The sequence below is a fragment of the Sceloporus undulatus genome, chromosome 3 (assembly GCF_019175285.1).
Source record: "Sceloporus undulatus isolate JIND9_A2432 ecotype Alabama chromosome 3, SceUnd_v1.1, whole genome shotgun sequence".
NCBI classification, from domain to species: domain Eukaryota; kingdom Metazoa; phylum Chordata; class Lepidosauria; order Squamata; family Phrynosomatidae; genus Sceloporus; species Sceloporus undulatus.
In genome coordinates, this window is record NC_056524.1 from 202,874,974 (window position 1) to 202,897,751 (window position 22,778).

A 22,778-nucleotide genomic window follows, 5' to 3' on the forward strand; every position below is an offset into this window, starting at 1 on the left:
GAGGGGGAAAACACCCCGTGAGTTAAAATTTATGAATTGTGTGCACTCAAAAGTAAATAATTTGTCCTGTCAAACATTGCCACTTCAGTTGCACAATTTTTTCTCTACAATGTTCTGTCTTTTGTTCTTTTAAGGTTTTATTCTGGGTTATAAAAGCACAGCCATGTGGTATAGAGGACAGACATGCAGAATAAAACTGACAAAACTGACTTTAGAAACCATCATAGAACACCTAAATTCAGTTTAGTTTTCCTGTTAGCAATCAGATGCTCTTCTTCCCTAGAGCACAGGATCTAATTATATTATGCTGCCTCATACTTATTTCAGAGTCTTTTCTCTCCCCCTTCCCCAGTAAGTGGTTTGTATTATTTACTTTTTGGTTTTGGAAAAATACTATTATTTTGGTCATGAAAAGCAATGACCTAACATCAGAGTTGGGTGCTTTAAACTCTTTCCCCACCCCTCGCCAAATCCATTCTCCCACACTGTCCCCTGTCTTTTGTATACAAAGTAGTGTGAGGTGGATCAGGCTGTCTTTTAGCTTCACAAAGAGCTTCTCTGTGGAGTTACTTGAGGAAGTTTTGCAAAGTGGCAGGCTATAGCTAGAGATTTAGTCGTTCCATGTGGGCTGGATTCAAACTGAGATTGCAGAAACTAAAAGAAAACAGAGCAGCACAGCCTCCATAGAATTCTGTGTAAGGCATCTGTGCTGGAATAAAGCCTTGTAATGAGAGGAACTGTATATTTTATTAACAAACAGTATGGTAAAAATCACAATTGCTTTTAAGATCATACCTCCTTAGGAGAACTGTAATTGGGAAAGCCTTGATGTCTTACTATTTGACTAGTTTAGAACCTTGTGTGAATCACTGCACTAGCCGTCATTTGAGCTTTAATGTGCATTTTACACTCTATATAAATACCACTCCCTTTACAGCTTATCCCACAGCTAATATGGTAACGAAAAATTGCAGTAGTGAAGCTTACACTGCACTTCACATTCTATTCTTTGATCTTGACTTTCAATCCCTTTATTAGCCACACATTTCATATGCTCCCCAAATAATATCTAGCAAAAAAAAAAAAAAAGATAAATGATAGGACATGCAAAGTAAGCAAACAGCAAGAAAAGCAGCCCCCATATATAAACTTAGGGGAAATTTTTAAAATACAAAGGGGGGGGGGGGGGGGAGAAAGAAAAGTCCAGAGATTAAGTTGTTTCACTTTCAAATTTCTATTATGTTTTAACACCAATATTTAATTAGCCACTTTATTAATAAGCTTGCACTACATATTCTAAAATATAATGGAAACATTATATTCCAAAATACGTTGATTAGTAAAGTTCAGAAAGCTCAATGAATTTGTTGCCAAGAGTGCTTTTGCTGCATCTTTCTACAAATATACAACAACACAGAAGGTCTGCATACAGGGAATCATGATAAGGTTTAGCTTTCTGACAGAGTTCAGGAAAAGAATGTATGAAATGACACAGTAAAAATATCAAGACTACCATTCTTGCTTGCCACATTTTTTAAACAATAGATGTCTAACAGTGCAAGCCTATGCATGTCTTACTCAAATGTAATCTCCACTGAGTGCAACCAGACTGACTCCCAAGTAAGTATGAAAAAGTTTGCAGCCAAAGGTGGCATTGGTATATGGATTAGATGATTATATTCATCTCTGTGACCCATTACAAAACTGAAATAAAGCCAAATATATGATCAGCAACATTTACCTATCACTAGTAACCTTCTCTTCCTTTCTGTTCAATTGTGCATCTGCCTTTTTGTTTCCTCCTTCCCATGAAAAATAAACTCTATGCTCCACAGAGTGGGTGTATGTCTTTTGCTTATGTTATTCTGTAAAGCACTGTTTACATTGATAATGCTACAATGAAAATAAGAAGTTGGAATAAGGCTCAAGAATGTTATCTGTTCGGTTGCACTTTAATATTGTTTTGATGTGAAAAAGTTACTTCTTTCATCACATCAAACCAATACATTACAACTTGCATAGGCATCGGGAATTAACAGTGCACGACTGATCAGCCATCTTAACATTGCAAGGAAATCAATAAACCAAGAACAGCCCTGTATTTTGTTTGGTCCAGGTTCTTCCAAAGTATGTCCATCATCCCTCAAAAATACACTGTGTTTCATCCCTTTTATGAATTAAACAAGTATAGGCTATATCCAATGTCATGTATCAAATTCAAGAATATGCATGTATACTTTCTAGCTTTTGCTTCTTTTTTGGAAACAACCCTTATATGTCACTATGCAACCGCTTCAGAACACCAGTTCCCTAGCAACTTGTACTATAAAAAACATCTCTAAGTGTAAAAATTCAATTTTAAAACCAAAAATATTAGTGTCATATTATAGGGTAAGACTGAAGAGGACCTATCAATAACATACTAGAGAATGTTAGGAAGCGGCCACTGGGTTCTTTTATATGAGCTTCAGAAGTCCTCCTTCCACTCTAGGTCATTTCCTAATGTGCAGGGAAGAGGGAGTCTAATCTGCATTCTCTACAGCATAAGCAGAAATAAATAATAAATAATGGGGGCACATCTGAGAGCACACATTTACCTGTATTCTGTTTCCAACGTGCATGCAATATTTTCATACTGTTTTGTATGCCAGTACATCTACACAATGATGCTTTGCTAGTATCCTTACTTCAAGCAAAGGGTTTTTCCCCCCACTAGCACAGCATCTTCTCTAATATAGTTGGGATATAAAGGTATTTACTCCATCAAAGATTGTGTGATGCAGATATCATTACAGGATCTGATTAGATCATGGTATTCTAATAGAGATCAAATAGTAGTTTTCCTTCTTTTTTTCCCCCAGTGCCTTTAAATTACCCCCTTTCTCTGTGCTATCAAAGAATGTTAATTTTCAAGGTTTGATCTAGGGATTCCCATGTAAGTGTATAGTTATTAAGAAAAAAAAGAAAGAAAAAAGAAAGAGTGCTAGAGCATTTTGAAGCAATGTAATCAATATTTTTTTTCTTTTTTGCTTTGTGCAGGTTTCCCTGCAACAATGACCAAAAAGATCTACTTCAGATTTGGAAAACTAGCTTTAAAGAAAAAGCCAGACAACAGAAAGCAAGGAAGTACTCACCTCTTCACGTAATTTTATCAACTGCAACATGAACGCACAAAAAAAGATAAAAAGGAAAGAAATGGCAGGAAAGAAAGATCAGTTGTGTGACAGGATACAGAATTAACATTGACAATTTATCTGTTTACATGTTTAGCATTTAAAAATCACAGACAAACACATTAAAAGAACCTAAACATAGACTACATGCAGAGTTTTTTGAACGAATAAAGATCACTTTCTCACACTGTCACATTAAACAAAGAGAATAGTGTGAAATTCTCTTTTAAACCACATCTAAGACACCATCATGAAATAAAGGGGAATGACTTCATAGAAGTCTATAATATAAAGGGGGGAAACAAGTTTACTATTCCTCTCTTCTAAGATTGTACAGCTGAAGTGATTTTATATATACAAGTTTTCAGAATGTTTTTGTATTTTTAGTACTGACACCTGCCTTTTTATATCCCCCAACACATGTATCTTATTAAGTAGATGAGTGTATATATAAGAGAGAGGCTATAGAACATACTGTTTATTTGTGTCAAAAATTAGTAAACCAATGCAATATACTACAGCAAACTGGTTACACATCAGTTAAAATAAATGGCCAACAAACACATCAGTTATGAAATTGGAATGCCACAGGTTTACCAATAAGCACAATTTTTATGATAGCATTTTAAAATAGAATTTATTTCAAAAAGGCATTGTTTTCCCACTCAGCTTCTTTGAATTCTATACTTTTATAAATTTTAAAGTATCTGAACTCCTTTCAACAGATCAAATCAATTATACAGGGAAATACTCTTTACTCAGAATATTAGCCTGTTGTGCAGAAGTACAAGGTACACGTACTCCATTCTAAGAAACACAGCCAGAGTGATGAAAGAAAGTTTTTCTCTGCTAAGAAAGGGGAAAGGTTTTCTCACTTATGTTATCTTATTTTGGGTATTAAGGTGGCCACTTCTTAAACTGGCCATTGTCAATTTATGCAAACATTTGTGAACTTATTTTAAATTCGGATAGCAAACAAAGGATTTTTTTTAATGGATATGAAATACCCAACCACAGAAGACATCACTTATGCTCACTTTGTCAGTCTAAAATTAAGACATGTACTATTGCCAAACATATCAAGAGATGGTGCTTCTAATCAGTAGCAAAGAAGCTGATGTAGTTAATAGTTCTTTAGAAAAGAAGCTTTTCAAGGATTTGATTTTTTTAAAAGCACACACGTTTTCCAGTCCAACCCCACCTGTTCTTAAATTTAAAGCACTTTGCAATCACTCTTTCGTTCACTCTCTTCTTTTCTCATTTTCTTCTCCAAAAAAGACAAACATTAAGTCTTTTTAAAAGAGATGATCTGGGAGCTGATCACATCACCCTTCCCTCCCAATCCCCCCCAGCTCAGGTCACCAATACTCAGCTGGCTATGACACTTTAAGGGCCAAAGTTTAAAACTACTCTCCTGCAATAGAGACCATTTGGGGCATGACACCCTACTATAGTCAATGAGAGTTTTAAAATGCTCCACATTTGTTTTTTCAATAGGTCTCAAACAAAAAATGTTCTATCTTGTTTGTGCTGCATGGCTGAATTTAAGCTCTGCATAGGATTTGCAACTAAGCTAAGTAATGGGAGATTTTCTTTTTTAAATGATGACTGAAAGATATTCATTTAAATTAACAAAAGATTTTCTCCTTTCAACAATGATGACACTCGATGAATTTCTACTACTTCTATTTTTAAAAATGTAATATAGAAAGCATGCCAAACTCAGGCAAACAGCATTAAAATATGTGCAGCTACCATTTTACGTTATGATAATCAGCATATTCTTGAAACAAAGATTCTTCTCCCCCACATTTGATACAAGCGGTAATCTGTTCCTTTGTAGACTAAAAAAAAAGAAGCTGGTTTACGCTGGTTTGAACCAGTGGAATCTCTTGTGGCTAAGCCTTCTGCTGTGAGCAGAATCAAAACTGCATCGCAGAGTGTGCGCGCGTCTGTGAGGCACATCACGTGACATGGAGAACTACCGAATTTTTCCCCCAAGAAGCTGATAACGCTACTGCCGTCTCTGCCCGCATACAGATAACGAATAAATGCTGAACTCTATTAAACGCCCTTTACACATTATCGTGGGTCGAACACACAATTTTCTGAACTTGTGATGACAGTCTATTTATTTTGCTATAAACTCTCGGCATGTAACGAACAGATTTGTGACTGGTAATGATCTGCTCTGCCAGGGCTATATGAAGTGATACCGACCTTCTTTAGATCTTGGGGAATTAAATTGACCAACTTCACCCCCTGGTCTGTTTCTGGAGTTTTGACACACTTTATGCACAGCAAGTCCAAATCTTATATTATCAGAGCTTCGCTGTCAAAAAAATTAGGTAACCATATCACCACAAAATGTTTGTTTTCTGTGGGTAAGATATATACTACCTTGATGAATTAATTTATCATTTTAGACACTCATACAGATAAATAACATCCTAATTACTAAGATATTTCTCACATCTCACAAAATCTAGTGGGATAACAATAACAACTTTTAGTTCAAATTTTGGGGTTTGTAAACATAGATTTATATCTATTTTCAGTACAAACAACTTATTGACCTAGTATGCATTTTATTTTCTACCCATCACAAAATACACACAAAATATTAAACTACAGTTACAACCTAGCACTGTATTGTTGCATCAAAGAGCTTGGACATCTCAAGGGATCTGATAAACGTGGTCACACAGAGTGAAAAACAACCAGGGCTGGTCTGTGTGGTTGCAACATTTAACTGTTTAGAAATCCTGCATAAATAAAGTATGTTTCTGAGGACAAAGACAACCCAAGTAGGCATCATCCAGTTTTGTCTCCTGCTTTTGCACTTCAAAATGTTCTGCATCTGATTATGTTTGACTGCAAGGGAATTAACAGACACAATTAACAAAGGAAATTAATGAAGACTAAAGGCAAGATGTTACTTAACTAAACGCAGAATATACTTCAACAAACACATAGACATCTAACTCTACCAACGCTGTTTCCATATTGAACAGAGCATTGCAACATAGTCTGACAGGGGGTTCCAGCGTTTACATACATTAATGTGCATAGCATACATTTGTTGTTGCCTTAACAAACATAAGAAGTCATGCAATCCATCCTGTACAATGTTATCAACAGGACTCAACAGTTTTTCCTCAAGGAAAAAAAACCCATAACATAGAGTTTTAAATTTTTCACAATCTTTACTTTTGTCAACCAGTTGTTCCAGTATATCACAGTCTACCTGAAGACTTATTCTGTGTAACTACTAGATTTAATAAAGTTGTGCCATTATACTTCTAAAACAGAACTGGACAGAAAAAGACCAAATGGTTCAACATATATGCTAGCAAGCATTACAGAAACCTGCTTACATCTCTGCATCGCTTCTAGAGCTGCCTAACTTTGGAAGTATCTAACTTTTTTAACTGGTCTCTATTCAGATATTTATCAAGTGATGTTAAGAGGTCACTACTCCTAGTTTGAAAAAATCATCCAACAGCAATTTTTATGCAGCATCTGCATTTGACTGATTTCATCTATTGATTTGTGTTAAGTTTTGGGATTAAAATGGGAGACAACACTTTTCATTACTACCACTTTGCCTTATCCTGATTCAGTTGTTGAAAAGCAAAAAACTAAATTGATCAGTTCAGCATTCTTAAAGTGCATTCAAGATGTCCTAAGATGTTGTCCCTGGTTAATGAATGTGGACATTGCACATGTATTGTTTGAATACTACAGCCTACAGGAGTTTCTCATTCTAGGCCCAAAAAGTGCCAGCCAATGATAGAGATTAATACCATGTTTACTCCTGGGGTTATGCTTTTTAGTACTCAAGACTATTGGCACAGCTTGCTTTAAAAGTACAATGGTGCAGGATATATATACATATAGGATATTAAGGGTCTGAGGAAAGTGAAAACATATTTATTTGTCACAGAACAAGGTATCTTTCTATGTTAATTTCAAACTATTACTTGAATATTACTTTCAAGCTATTATTACAATGCTTCTTCTAATCCATGAGTGCACACATTCTATATACTTTTGGTTGCATATGTAAAAATTTCAAGTAGATGTTTTCATAAATTTAGGAAAATTCTGTTCAAAAGAACAAATGTAAGAGTAGTTATCAAAATAATGCATTCTAACTTAAACTAAGATTTTTAAACCAAACTTTTCTTTCAAAGCAGGAACCATGGTGGTTCCTTCTGGAATTTGAAAATAGGTTTAAGAATTTGAATTCAAGACTCCAAAGATCCTTTCTTTAAAAGTGAGTTAAACTGTGTTAATAATATCTAACAAAGTTTTTTTTCTGATATAGATATCTACTTTCAGATTAAATCTTTTCAAATGTGCAGAAGATATAAACAATCTGCTTATTTTCTATTTCCTTAAATATGTATGTTGAGTTGTCATGGCTATTAGCTAGAAGACATAATCCAGTCAAAGTTATATGTTTTAAAACTCATTGATTTCACTGGAAGATGGACATGAAACTTTTGTCACAACACTGCAGAATATAATAGTCTTGGCTGTGATAATCTAATTTTAATAAAGATCTAATTGTAATAAAGACTGTAAACCATAGTGTGTTTAGACTTTCATTCTATCAATAATACACAGGTTGGGGAGGGATTTTATATTTACAAATAATACATCAAACAATTTCAATAAAATTAAAGAAGTAACAAGCATCTTAATATTAAAGAAACAAGACTTCTTTATTATTAGACTGTTAATGTCATAGCTCATTACTTCAAAATGTATGTTGGGAGCTTTCAAAGTTTTGTTTTGGAATAAAGGCAGAAACAGGAATATACAGGCCTTAGCTGAAACTTTGTATTACAAAGTTTCAGCTAAGCCATGAAAATAATTGTTTTAATAAATGCAAAAATCCTATGAGAACATTAGCTACAATGTAATGAACACTGCAAACCCAAGAAGATTAATGAACAGGTATATACAATTTCCATCTCCCTTAAAACACTAATATCATATGCTCTTGTCAGTATTTTTGGGCATAATTTGCAGTTTTATGTAAGAGAGAAAATCTGGTTCAGAGAGACAACCCACACAGAAACAGAGAAAAACTGTCAGATTCTGAAAGCTCAGTTTCATTTGTTTTGCCTGCCAGTGTTGATTTAATTATACTCCATTCCTATCAAAGCTGCATTATGTAACTTTTTATTCCTTTTACATGTGTTTGAGGTGAAGACCTTGGCTTTGTCAGCAAACACTGTGTTTCAAGCTATTCCTTATGTACCAAATAATAAAGAAAAAGAGAAGAAAAGATTTCCTTTAAAAAAAATAAAGATAGCAGACAGTGATCACAAGGTAAAGGGTTAAATTGTAAGATCTCCAAGAAACATTTTGAAGTTGATTAAGACCCCGGCTTTGCATTAAACAGTATCACTTCCACATGAGTTGTTACTAATGCTGTTAAGAAGCAGCTTGAGAAGCCCAGTGTGTCAATGACCTCCTTCACCCTCCAGCCACCCACTAGGGCTTCTTGATTAGCATCCTACCTGGATCTCCGAGGAATTCCCATCATCCCCTAGGAGCTCATTCCGCACCTCGTCACTGTAGGCAATTCGTGACCTTTTCTGTAAAACAAAAAAGAAAAGACACACAAAAAAAGTGTGAGCAAGCAAAGCTCCGGAGCCATCACTATCAAGGCTGATAATCTCAAAACCTCGAGAGCCCTCTAATGGATAGCTATTTGATTTTTTAAAAATTTCTAAAGAAAGTTCTCAAAGTCATTTTAACTGGATGTCAAATACAATGCAGACATCATCAATAATTATAGCAGGATTTTATTGAAACATTAAAATCACAATTCATTAGTAAAGCACTGCACACAGAGAAAAAGACCATCCTATTTAGTTCAATGTAAGCTTTCCCCAAACCCCTATTATTCAAATTCTCTGAACCTTCTCCCTCCATTCAAGAAATACTATGTCATTTTATGCTACTCTAATATTAAGTAAAGTATCAAATTATTTGATGTTCTGGGATCGTTACCAGGTTGCAAAAATAATGAACTTAGACAGCATGTACTTGAACTCCCACAATTAAGAATTACCATATACCATATACATATCAATAATGGAACTATGTGTATACATAACTACAAGTAGGGGAAATGTTACATTTCGCTCAACCTATATCTGAATGAAAACTCTTAATCAAAGAGTAACAGGTAAATCCTGAAAGGCCTAATTTTGTCTGAACAGAACTAAAGATAAGAAGTTCTCTAATTTCAACAAAATTCACCACTCAATCCCAAAAGAAAAAGGCATGCAGGGAAACAAAGGCTGGCTTTCGGGGGGAGGGGAGTTGTGAGGGAAGGAAAGTTAGTAAACTGATATCAACACAAAAGATCATCATAAAGTTGCTGCTGAGAGGGAAGGGATACAGTTCCTTTTTCTTAAGCTTAATTCAAAGACTTATGACAAAAGAACATTTCTTCTGCCCAGGATATATAGTTTTGTTTAGGTACTTAGAATTCTTTAGCACTATAGCTACTAGTATCCTTTGGCAGCAAAGTTTGAGTTTCTCATGAACAGAGACGTCCATAAGATGGAGCCAAAACAGTTAAAGTGATATCAAAATGTTATCATTTTGGATACCCCCCCTAAAATCTATTTTTTGCCTTTTCCTATGGTTTCCTATGAGGAAACTTAAGAATCTTAACAGATTTTCATGCAAGATATCTAGCTGGCTTTTGAAAACATATAAAATAAAAGTTTAGCAATCTAATGCACTGAATAGTCAAGCTCATTACACCTTAGAATTAAAACTTAGAATTAGAGCATCACTTGGCAAAACACTAGCCGTTAACTAAACTCCCATAATAAACATTTAAAAAATCTCACTCACTCCAGTACTTTACTATTTAAAAGGAGATACACTCTGCATAGGTGGTGTTGTGTGATTTTATTAGATGCATACACTTGGATATATACAGTGTGAAGATGGGATGTGAACTTGAAATGCTAAATATTGCTCTGAACATTCAGATATATTTTCATTCTTATTTCTCAAACTTAATGGCAAATGTTGTGTTACATTCTATTTTGTATTTTTCTGCCCATTTTAAAAACATATGAACAAATTTGAACCTAAATATATAACCATGTTGCAAATAAGGGTGCCAGTTTTAAATCTGGTATCTCAGCACTGAGTAATTTTAAGAGTGTTAAATACTGGTAAACCTATAAAACAGACCACCAAATAGACCAGGAGTTAAATGCAAAAACTGCTCTCCACTCTGCAAATAAGCTGCAAGCTTCTTTCTCTTTTTTCTAATCTCTATGCTCAATTATTCCACCCATTACCTTTAATATTATGTAACTATTAGTACTCAAGAGAGAACATATATTAAAGTCAGTGTCATACAAACCGTAGAAACTTGTGTAATGGACATAGAGTATCCAAAAAGCCTTTTAAAAAATATTTGGATATCTCAGACACAGCAGTTTCACATTAACCAAGTAAAAGTAGTCTCTACAGCATTAAAGGAAATGGGAACCTTTAAAGAGGCTCTGGTATCAGAGCTGCCTGTTTAAATTATTCATTTCATCACTATGGGAGACTAAAACACTCTGCAGTATGCAAGAATATCATATGGAGATGGGTTTTGTTTTTCGCTTTTTTCACCAAAAAGCCAACAAATTGGCATAGATTGCTCAATTATGATATTATCCTATTTTGTGTTTGATATACATCAGACAAGGAAAGAAGTTACAAACTCATGTCAATACATGATCCAGTCTTTTTTTTATTTAACATCTTCTTATTCCTTCTAAGGTCTAATAGTTTAACTAGGCATGGTCACACAGCTCACCACAGTCATGATACCTGTGCTTTTAAATATATGCAACAGAAGTAACCTGAAGTTATTGTATATATTCAACCGTAAGTCAAACTCATGAATAAGTCGAGGGCAGGCTTTGGCATCAAAATTATGGATTTATATACGATTTGTGGATAATTCAAGCATCAAACTTAATGGAATATAATGAAGAATGTAAAGGATGAAGTAAAGGAAAACGATGCCAAAGAACTTACAAAATTCAAGTAGTCATAACTGTTTGTGCTCACCCTAAAGCCTGGATGTATGAGGAGGGAGCTAGGGCAAAAAGTGGCTATTGTGATGTGTGGGGTAGTGACAAGAGACAGAAGGGGCTAAGAAAACACACATGTCAAAAAGGATTAACAGCCCTTCCCCCAGCAAAAAAAAAAAAATGGCAACTGGATTAACAGTTATTATAACCTCTAACTTTAATGTATTAACTTTGCCTGATTTTAACCCAGAAAAGCTGGCGAACACACACAAATGTCTTCTTCAGATCCTTAGAAGCCCATTTCTTCTGGGCACTCCTTCGAGGAAAAGTGCCAAAGAACTGCCATTGTCCTGGCCAGGTATTCAGAAAGGTCAGAAGCAGCGGTGTAGCAGAGAGAGTAAAGGGGTCCGGTGGTTCTTTTAGCTGCTCCCAGAATGGAATAAATTCTTGCCTTTCAGCACTCTACTCAGAAAAGGAGATGGTTCTTATACATGGATTTTTTATACACGGATTCAAGGATCCACAGTTTGAAAATGTTCAAAAAAGTATACGTTTCAAGTATCAAACCTTGATTTTCCATTTTTTTAAATAAGGGACACCATTTTGCTATGTCATTATATTTAAATGGACCTGAGCATCCATGGATTTTGTTATCCACAGGGGATCTTGGAACCAAATCCCAGCATGAATAAACTGACCAATGTTTTCTGGGACAATTTTTGACTAAAATTTCTAGACTTAATATATACAGTATATATGAGTATATACAGTAACTTGCATGACCCATAAATATGCCTTCTATTGATCTATTGGAAAGGCTGTGTGTAATCTTTCAGGACAGTACCAGGACTACTATGCCATCCAGGTTCAATTCTACCTGATTTATTCTGAAACTACAAGCATCATACACACCACTTGAGGAGGTCTTTGTGTCTAATTCTTGGCAGTTATTTGACATCACATGAGCTCCTGAAGGACTTCCTCCCTAAATCAAATTAAAATGTACATGGGCTCTGTTTATTGAGAATTCTAAAACCTCTCCAAAAAAGGCAAAAAAGACTTGAAGGGATCATAGGCAAACATGCATGGAAACAGGAACCATTGGTTGTGGCTCTCAATCTCAATCTATTTATCTCAATCTAATATTATTTCTCATTTAGTGGCTAATTGTCATAAGTGTTGACAGTGAGATGAGCAGAAATAAATAGCTGTTAAAAGACAGATGAAATATGGAACAAGGAGGTCAAGGGTTCTCACTTTCTTTTGGGTATAATTCCCTGTAGCGCTTTGACTATCATAGGAGAATCTTCAGCATACTTAGTCACACCCTGTCCTATACTTGAACAATTTTGCCATGATCAATGTAAAATGTAGCCAAGGTCTTCAACAATGTCACTCTGCTGGCAAGACAGATATATAGCCATCTTGGTTTACTTGTGCTGTGATGGGTGGGTCATAGAAATATGATCCTGACTAACAGGGACTTGACTTTGATTCTAAAATCCTGTTCTGTCAGTGGTGATGGTCCTTTCCTGTAATGCTTAGTACTAAGGAGAGATCATTCTACAAGCTCTGGGTAGAGCCTGGATTTGCACAGATAAAGTGTCTAGTTCAATTTTCCATATTTCCAGTTTAAGAAATCTTAAAACTATTTTAAAAAATCAGTTGAGACCATGGAGAACCATTCTCAGGAAAAGTAGAAGGTACTGTGCCATGTGGATCAAGAGTCTGAAAAGGATATCTCAGAGACACCATGTTATGTGAACCCACTATCCCCAGCTTTCTGCTGAAATCTCAAATGAAGTTACTGCAGCCCTTCCTTTTCTGAATCTTCATAGAAGAGCTTGGAGAACCTCTCAAATTACACTGAGCTTTGGGGAAGACTGAAACAGTGAAAAAGGTTTGGTCTGCTTTTTCTTTCTCCAAGCATATACTCCCCTGTGGGTCCCAGAGGAATCTGTTGCAGTTAAAAGTAATTGAAGATTGCTTTAAAAAAATTGTTAACTCCTCCCCATTCTTAGACCATTTTATTTTTAAAAAAACTACAGCTAGATATGCAGCTCATCATTAGTCAGAACAGAATTTTTTGTTAGTTTGCAAAGAGTCCTGCATAGAAAGCTACAACAGAAGTTTGTCTTCTGTTTACAGAAGATGATTGTAGATATTCTCGTTCACTATAATCCACATCAACAACAGCACAACTAACATTTATTGTCACAATCCCTTTATTGTCATGATCTCTCTCACTTATGAAAGCAGAAGCTTTATAGAACAACTAAACCCGTTGACTACTATTAGGACCAGTTCTATATATTCATCAATAAATAATTTGATACTACTTTTGATCACAATTTCATCCCAAAATGAACTGATTATATAAAAGACCAGGCTTTTGAACTAAAGTGCCCACTTGTTCTCTCAGAATCTATCTAAAATATCAATACAACACTCTCTCTTGTCTCTGAAATAATAAATGCACTAACCTTACTAACACCCCTAAATGAAGCCAATTGTCATTAAGCCTAGCAAGAAAAGCAAGTTAACATAACAGTGATAAAGGAGCTTTATGTTTTTAACTTTGCCACCCTGCATTGAGTATAAATTTGTACTGTAGCCAAATGCAAGCATGATAGTTTGTGCTGGAAAATGTCACACATACTGCTACAGTTTGAAGGAACCCAATTCATAATGCATTTTATAAATAGTTAATGACTTCTATACATAAGCTAACCAGGCAAATCAAGAAATTGTCAACATTTTTAGTCTTAGTTGTCAGTTACCACTGTCTACTGCTACTTTATATGTGTGCTTCTAAAAAAGACAGAAGCTTTACTGAGGCTGTAATTCAGTGCCTCTTCCGGGCAGCTCGGTACGAATATAAGAATTCTTCTATACCGATCTTGCCCAGCAAAGGACCATCAGTGACAAGATCCCCCACTTACTTTCCACATGTGTGTTCAAGACACAATGCACACAGAAGCCCTGCTTAACTCTCTTAGGCAAAGCTATATGTACATCTGTTCTTCTTATAGTCAAAGGGAAAGGAAAGGCAAAAGGTATGTCAAATTCGGGTTAACTAGAGTACAGCAAATGAACAGGGACGCTAAGGAAATTCTCCTGAATGCAAATCAAACGCCTACCAGATGAACGGAGCCATCTATATGTAGGAAATTCTACACTGTCTTTTCAAACTATTTAACCTTTCATCATTTGGGAATCAATACATGGTTACTATTGTGTATTGTCTCTGTCCATCCCACAGGCACATCTGGTGACACCACAAGAGAGAGCCTTCTTGGTGGTTGCTCCCAGTCTGTGAAATTCTTCCCAAGGAAGACTACATTTGTCTTCTCTGCTCTCTGCCTGCCAACTGGCTATTGCAGAAGGTCTTTTAACTGGGGTGTGTTGTATTATTATGTTTTTATTGCTTTTTAAATTCTTTTAAATTAATATTATTAATATAATTGTTGACTTGCTTTTTAATGTTGCATTACAATTTGCTTTAATGGTATTCTGTTTTAACATACTATAAGCCATCCTGAGCCCCATATTGGGTGACAGGCATGATATAAATAAAATGAAAATTTAAAAATAGTTCAATAAAATGATTATTCACCTGAACATATGGAGGACAAAATGGGTGGTCAAGACATTCAGGGCACTCAAATGCCTCATCCCTTGAATATACCCATTCACCTGGCAGCATCTGAGGCCTTTGCAACAAGGTCTGCAGAAGATTACAGAAGCACATAATGATATTGCTTATGTAGTTGACATAGCATGCTGTAACACATGTTTTTCGTAAAGGTACTAATTCCATACCACTTTTAGACTGATATATAGTGATTATTGTGAGATATCTGAAAATCTGATATCACATATGCAAGTACACACAAGGTTTTTATTTCCATACAATACATTAATTCATTAAAAAATACCAGAATACATATTAAGATTCTTTAGTAGTAGTAGTAGTAGTAGTAGTAGAATTAGTATTAGTATTATTAAAACTGCATAAATGTGCACATGCCTAAACAAAAGATTTTAAATATTATGCATATATCATCCACATATAAAATGGTGCAGATTCATAAAATCAAGGTGAACCATGGACATATGATATCAGTTTTTAGTTTAATAAACATTTGAGCTGAACAAGACTGCTATAGGCCATCAGTGACAGTTTGCAACTATCACGTCAAAGCGGCAATGAAGATGTTTCCAAATTTCTGAACTTACACTCCCATCACCATCACAAGCATTTTTGGGGATGACACAAGAAAGTATTAACATTCTCAAAACCATTCTGAGTCCATTGTCAGGGGAAAGGCAGAATATGAATAAGAAGAACCACTATCACCACCACTACGTCTTTAAAGATGCTATTTTGTTTAGCTTTGTATAGCTCCTTTAAAGTATGGAGTAAAACCTAGAGTAGATTCACCATCCACTCATAAGGAAGGCATCAGCTACTGGAGAAGGAAAGCAGTCATCAGAAGCAATGTATGACCTCTAACATGACCACTCTTATATCAAGCACAGCTGGATGAACCATGCACACTGCTGTGCAATACCACATCTGAAAATTATCCCTGTATTAACCTGCAAGCAGAGTGAATTTGGTACCTTTATGATAAGTGTATATAGGCACGGTACATACCGGCCTTACGTGACGCCCTTGTTACATGCTAGGGTTGCCTGGGGGTGGAGCGTCCACAAGCCCCGCAACCCTTGCACATGACGAGGGCATAACAATGGCGGTGCTCTGTTTACATGGGCGACACCATTGTTGTGCAAGCGCTGTGCGGCATCTGCATGGCACCACGTGGCACTTGCATAATCAGTGCGCGAGTGGCGTACTGGTCACAACGCATCTGCAGCATAGAAAGAACCCGGTTTTTGTGGGTTCTTTTCCCGCTGGTGGGAAGCCACCTGATTTGTCCGCTGCAGCTTCCTGCCAGCAGGAAAGTAGGCACTGGCAGACCGCCCTTTTTGGGTGGTCTGTACCGCGCCATAGTTAGCTAGCATTCTTCATCAGAAGTTAATAATTTAATAATAATAATTTGTTTTATTTATATACCGCTATTCCAAAGATCATAGCGGTGAACAGCAAGTAAGTTAATTTGCCCCCAACAGTCTGGGTACTCATTTTAGCGACCTCGAAAGGATGCAAGCCTGAGTCGAGCTTGGGCCCTTTTGCTGGTCTTGAACTCGCAACCTTGTGGTTTCGAGTAAATGGCTGCAGTACAGGCATTTAACCACTGCGCCACCAGGGCTCCTTAATGGTTGGTCTGTGCATGTGTGACAGATATGAGTTGCCTATCTTAAAGCCTCAGAACAGCTTCAAGCAGACACAAAAGTGGGAAAGGAGTTAGTGAGCTCTCACCCCAGTTTAATATCCATAGGAGGCTGGTAGTGATTTCAGTGGCATAGGCTTAGTATACCAGCAAACATTAAACCTTTGTGGGGTGGGAGGGAGGACCCCATAAGCCTGCGTGCTCTACGTTCCTTAGCCTCACCTCACAAAGAGATGAATGGGCTCCTCTCCTTTGTCAGGCAGTAGACCAAAGCTCGTGATTCAAAGAAACATCTCACCCTCCCACAGTTTTGCCCATTCAGGTATCTTTCAGTCCTGTATGGAGGGCAGGCACAGACAGATAAACTGAAAACAAATGCAAATTCTTTGATACTTCATTACACACTGTGAGAGGTGCACACACATGGTGGGGGGGAACTTGGGATTTCTAGAGTACACTACTCCTATTTCTAGTGACTGCAGTCCAGTTGTGATGGATTGAAAATAAGTTTTCTGTGCTATAGATCATAGCTGAATCTCTTTGGTGCAGTGATCTTGATTGGGCTCCAATTCAATACACTGCACAGTTAGAATCATAGAATTGGAAGAGACCACAAGGGCCATCCAGTCCAACCCTCTGCCATGCAGGAAATCACAATCAAAGCACCCTTGACAGATGGCCACCCAGCCTTTGTTTAAAGACCTCTAAAGAAGGCGACTCCACTACACTCTGAGGAAGTGTGTTCCACTGTCGAACAGCCCTTACTGTCAGGAAGTTCCTCCTAATGTTAAGGTGGGGTCTCTTTTCCTGGAGCTTGCATTCATTGCTCCAGGTCCTAGTCTCTGGAGCAGCAGAAAACAATCTTGCTCCCTCCTCAATATGACATCCCTTCAAATATTTAAACAGGGCTATCATATCACCTCTTAATCATCTCTTCTCCAAGCTAAACATCCCCAGTTCTCTAAGTTGTTCCTCATAGGGCATGGTTAGTTATTCCACTAAACAAAAAGGTATCAAGTACAATGTGCTTGTGCTCTGCATAGGTGACCAAGAAAAACTTGGTTCTATGAACATATTCCAAAATATTCTCAGCCCCAATAAATATATTCACATAAAACATATAATAATTGTCGTTAGATGACTGTCAGTTTTAGAGCATTAAAGGTTACTTATAAAGAAGTAGTTAGCTATAGTTATAGTTAGAAAGCCTAGATAGGTACCAATATACAGTAGTCGCAAGTATTTAGAAGTCTTTCATTTCCCATTTCTCAAAGGAAATTATAATATTTATTTTTGAATATTTCTGAAAATAATCTAAATGCTACAAAGCCATTGCCATGGACTGTATCTACACTGCAAATACTCTTATGACTTTTAATACTTTTATTACTAGAATAAGGAATATATTACAAGAACTACCGTAGTTACTTTTAGCTAGCTATTTCCATAATTATCAAGAATAATGGTTATTATCAAAGTATGATTATCAAGTAAGAAATGACCATTTAGGAGTAGTATAATGGTGCAAATGTTACTTGGAAAGTTGCCTACTTGTATCCTTGTAGTCTGAATGAAAATGGGCTAAAACAATGCTAGGCAGAAGAATCAGATTTTATCTTGGATGCTACAATAATCCTATGATCATAAACTTTCACATAATCAATCCTGCCTACCTACTCTCTTATTAAGGGATTCAAAATGTGCATCTAAAACTAAGAGGTCACAAAGTCTAATTTATGGCCTTAAAATAACTACGGTACACAAAAAAGGGAACAGAGCTGACTAGTTATGAGACCATTTCAATACCTACTTTAAATGTACCACAATACTCAGAGTTTACGCCAAGGAGCAATTTGATTCCAGGCAGACACCACTTAGTAAAGAAGCAAGATTTTTGCATACTGATTCTCTTAAAGCCCTGTTCAAACAGATACACTTGCTCAGTTCTGTCTGGCAATTTGGCTTTAAACAATCTGTCTGCTTGACCCAAGTCTTAACATTTCCCAACTGAACTGAATATATTCACAGGCAAACACAGTTAAATTAGAAATGAAATGAATTAATTCTGCTTAAACTAATTAAGAACTGTGATCTGCAGCACCACCCCAGTGTGTAATTTTACATGTGTAGCAGAGTACATGTAGCCACAACTATAAGAATTCTGCTAAACTACTAATCTGAGCATAACAATGAAGTTAGCCTATTACTAAATCATATGAGAAGTTAATTTCCATGGCCTGCACATGGCAAAGCAATTGCTTAAATTGCTTCACCTGGGAATTTAATACAATGTTATCATCAGACCAGCCACATGGTAAATAGATTTATAATATTTTTCATGTGCTAGCTAAGTTGCATATGAATTAAGCAACAATCGAGTATTACAATACAATCAGCTCTTTTCCACACCTGGTGGACAGGGTATTTTGCTAAATTGCTACCCATACAGCTGCATCAGCAACAAAGATGGAAAGAGCAATGGGAAGAGAAACAATCTCAATGGCACATGACCAATTTCACATAGTAACGAAATGAGATATAGATAGGAAAAGATACCCAAAATTATCAACTCCCAACATCTGTACAACAGAATTCAGACTGCTCATTTCTATTCAATTTTGGCCTCATTCTCCATATTTCATACTCTAAATTACTCACTTGCATTCTGCTATGTTCAAACTAGCAAAAGTAAAACATTAATCCGTTCACTTTCATTCAGTATTTTCAGCAATTATCCAAGTAACCCAGGGATGGTATTTCTCCAGTTATGTATATGTGTGTATGTTTGCGTGTGTAGGATTAATTATCACAATAGAATTATTCCAACCTCTGTTGTCTTTAGCTGAAACATTTCAAAGAGTAGTGCAGTCAATGGGTGGGATATGTATGTTATAAGACAGAGAAGATATATGGCAGTTGCTGTTGATGACTGATAATTAGGTATTATCTTCCACCTGAGACTATGCAGGGTTACAATGCTGAGTCCTCTCTCTCTCTAAAGAAGGTATTTCTTGTTTCCACTGTTCCTGGGAAAAAAAAGGCATCTAATTTGCAATAACCAAAATAGGACACGGTTTTCTGAAGTTTATAATTTGCAACTAGTTGTTCCATTTTTTTCTCACTAAGAGTACAAGTTTGATATTCCTAAAATTGTTATTTTAGCGATGCACTATGATCACCTAATCGTTTGTATCATACTGCATGACCTTCTGGTGATGATTTACGTGATAGAATAAGATCTTCTGCCCCAGCGATGTTGAAGGTAACTGTTTCCCTGATAACAACACAGATGGTGCAGCACTTAGTTCATGTGGATGCAATCCAAGCTGCTGATCACTTAGTATCATTGCTGATCTTAGGATGATTGCTGATCATGATCATTTAAGAACATCTCCCACTAGTAATAAGTACAGATTGAGAGGCTGGTGGAAAACTGTAATAGAAGAAATACTGATTGCTTTTGCAAGATGTTCAGTATTGGGTAATAATGGGTAACTTTGCCTGACTGCCAAGTGACAGCTAGGACATGTGTGAAATCTATCACATATAGGATGTGTACCTCTGCTTTTGCAAGGCAGGGGAGGGGGAGTCTTACCTCATATTGTTTGTGGAGAAGATGAAATAAGGATACCTACTGTGAAGTTGGTGTTTTTTATATTCATTTGTGAATTATCTTTTGGTAATCATTACAGATGTGTCTGAAAAGATCATGTTTCTTTACATGCACAGGGGGCCAAGATTTCAACTACAGGTAGGTAATCATTTTTTATGATTATCTGTGGCAGCATTGTTGTTCTCAATGATGAGGAAACTATCAAGGAAAATAAGCTGTGTATTTTCAGAAGTACAGACAAATGTAAACATAATTGTAGAATAGAGAAAACTGGTGTGTTTAAAATGTTCTGGGGTTCCTTGCTCTTCATGAAGTTCACAAGGTCATCAATGCACACCCAATATATAGTTGGCTTATCTCTGTTCTTACAATAAAAGCCATATGCGTACTCATCACTGTGCTGTTTATCATCATTACCATCATCATCATCATCACTATCATCATCATTTGTTCCCCACTTTTGAACCCAAACTGGGACTCAAGGTGGCTCCTATCCCCAATCAATTGAGTTCTAAGAATGACTAAAGAGATGATAATTTATGAAACCAATGGAACTAAATTGAGTAAAGACTTTAATAATGTTTTCAATGGCACATAAGTGTGCTTAACAGGCTTGATCCAGCCCACTATGTGCAACTATGGTGGCCATGTGTTCTACTTATAGAGAATAGTCACCTAAAGAGCTGTCAAAAGACTATTTGGAGTGTTGTCCTGTCCAATTTAAAAAAACATAGAAGAGGAGAAAAGATACTTGAATAAGGCAATCAATACAGTATTTGACACAGATGGTTAAACATCCATGTTGGGTTGGGAGAGAAAAACAGTGATCCACATACCCTACTCACAATAAAAACCCACTGAAATCAGTGAGCTCTACCTCAAGTAAGTGGCATAACTTTAACCATTAATTCACTATTATGAGCTGTGGTACCTGGAAGTATGCCACAGTAAGACAAAAAACAATTCTACAATAATTCTTCAATAATATTATAAACACTCCATTTAAATGCAAGTTATATTATTTTTAATCACACTGCAGGGAATGATTTAAGAACATCATGCTTCAAGGCCAGGATAATACAGTAATCTGCACAGGACTATGTATATTGTCCAGGAACAGCAATTTTCTAAGGGGGTTTCCACTTGAGTCTTTGAATTGTAAACAGTAGAAGATCCTTGGATTAGCTAGGCCAGAAATTAATGTATCCTATATATAGTGGGCCCTTGATATATGCTGGGGATTGATTCCAGGACCCACCATGGATAGCAAAAACCGTGGATGCTCAAGTTCCATTAAATACAACGGCATAGTAAAATGGTGTCTCTATACAAAAAGGCAAAATCAAGATTTGCTTTTTGGAAATATATATAATATTTTCAAGCCATGGATGCTGGAATCCATTAATAAAAAATCTGTGGATAAAGTGAGCTGATTGTACTATTTCCTAGTGAAAATATTACATTAACAAATAAAACAAACAAGCTTCATTTATATACCACTTCATACTGCCTAAACAGTGTCCAAGCGGTTTACAATTGCAAACTAATTTGCCCCCAACAATCTGGGTACTCATTTTAGCAACCTCAGAAGGATGCAAGCCTGAGTCAAGCTTGGGCCCTTTTTCTGGTCTTGAACTCACAACCTTACGGTTTTGAGTGAGTGGCTGCAGCACAGGCATTTAACCATTGCGCCACTAGAACTTGACCATTGTTATGTTTGAGCAAAGTGGTGTCTTTCATCAAGATAAGCCCATTCTCTGTTTCTTCACAGTGCAGTGATAACCATAATCCACAGTCTGCAATGATTTTCATCTTTGGCAATTGAAAAAAAAGTATTTACAGAGGAAGCAATAACCCTATTTGACACTGCAGCTTTTTCAAGAACTGCAGATGTATGGCACAAGCATGTTCTCTTCAAATTATGATTCATCATGCCAAACAGATGCTTAATTCTGATGTTACACAGATGAATCTCATCAATGTAAACATGTATAAAAATCTAGGGCTGCTATTTAAAACAGAAGTAACCAGGGGCTGGATTTCTCCCTCATATAAGCAAACCAAGGAACAAAAACACATAAAAGCACAAATGTTTACCATATGAGGGAGAAAGTAAAATTTTCACCTGCAACTGACATACCAAATTGTGAAACCTCCCACCCACATGTGTTCAAAATATTTAAGTACACTTATTTTCATTCCATGTTTCATTTATTGTGCAAAAACAATGCAACCAGAAAATCACATTGCACCACTCTTCCCCATTTTCTTCTTGTTTAATAAGAATTTGTGCTTATTTACTTCTTTATTTTTACAACTTAACAGGCTTTAAAGGGCTGTCTGTTTTGGCCCTGAGAAAGGAGGAATCTTGCCCTTCCAAATAGGCTCAGGGAACAGGAAACTGCTGCAGTCTCTCTGAGCTTTTATGTTCTTCCTTATTAATAACCTTTGCCATCTTGACCACATTCTGATGTTGGTTGGCCACATGTCCCAGTTTTCTGGGCTGGATGGTATGTTGTTCTACAACAAGTTCTGAGATTTCTTTTCTTTTCATTAAAAAAAAATCTAGTCCTTATGTCTATATTTATGGGGAAAAGTGCAGTTATTTCACCAAAATTTA

The 22,778-nt window shown here is 36.2% G+C and overlaps 1 protein-coding gene across 6 annotated transcripts in view; it reads right to left on the reverse strand.

Moving 5' to 3' along the window:
• VTI1A (vesicle transport through interaction with t-SNAREs 1A) overlaps positions 1–22,778 on the reverse strand; it is a 324,341-nt gene that overhangs the window by 238,148 nt on the left and 63,415 nt on the right. For 4 of the 6 annotated variants that reach the window (XM_042457371.1, XM_042457372.1, XM_042457369.1 and 1 more), the window contains 2 exons: positions 8,708–8,785; positions 3,135–3,155 (listed from right to left, as the gene is read on the reverse strand). In XM_042457371.1, the coding sequence (XP_042313305.1) occupies positions 3,135–3,155; positions 8,708–8,785 (99 nt within the window). The remainder of the gene's footprint in view (positions 1–3,134; positions 3,156–8,707; positions 8,786–22,778) is intronic. The other 2 variants (XM_042457375.1, XM_042457370.1) reach the window with 1 other exon arrangement.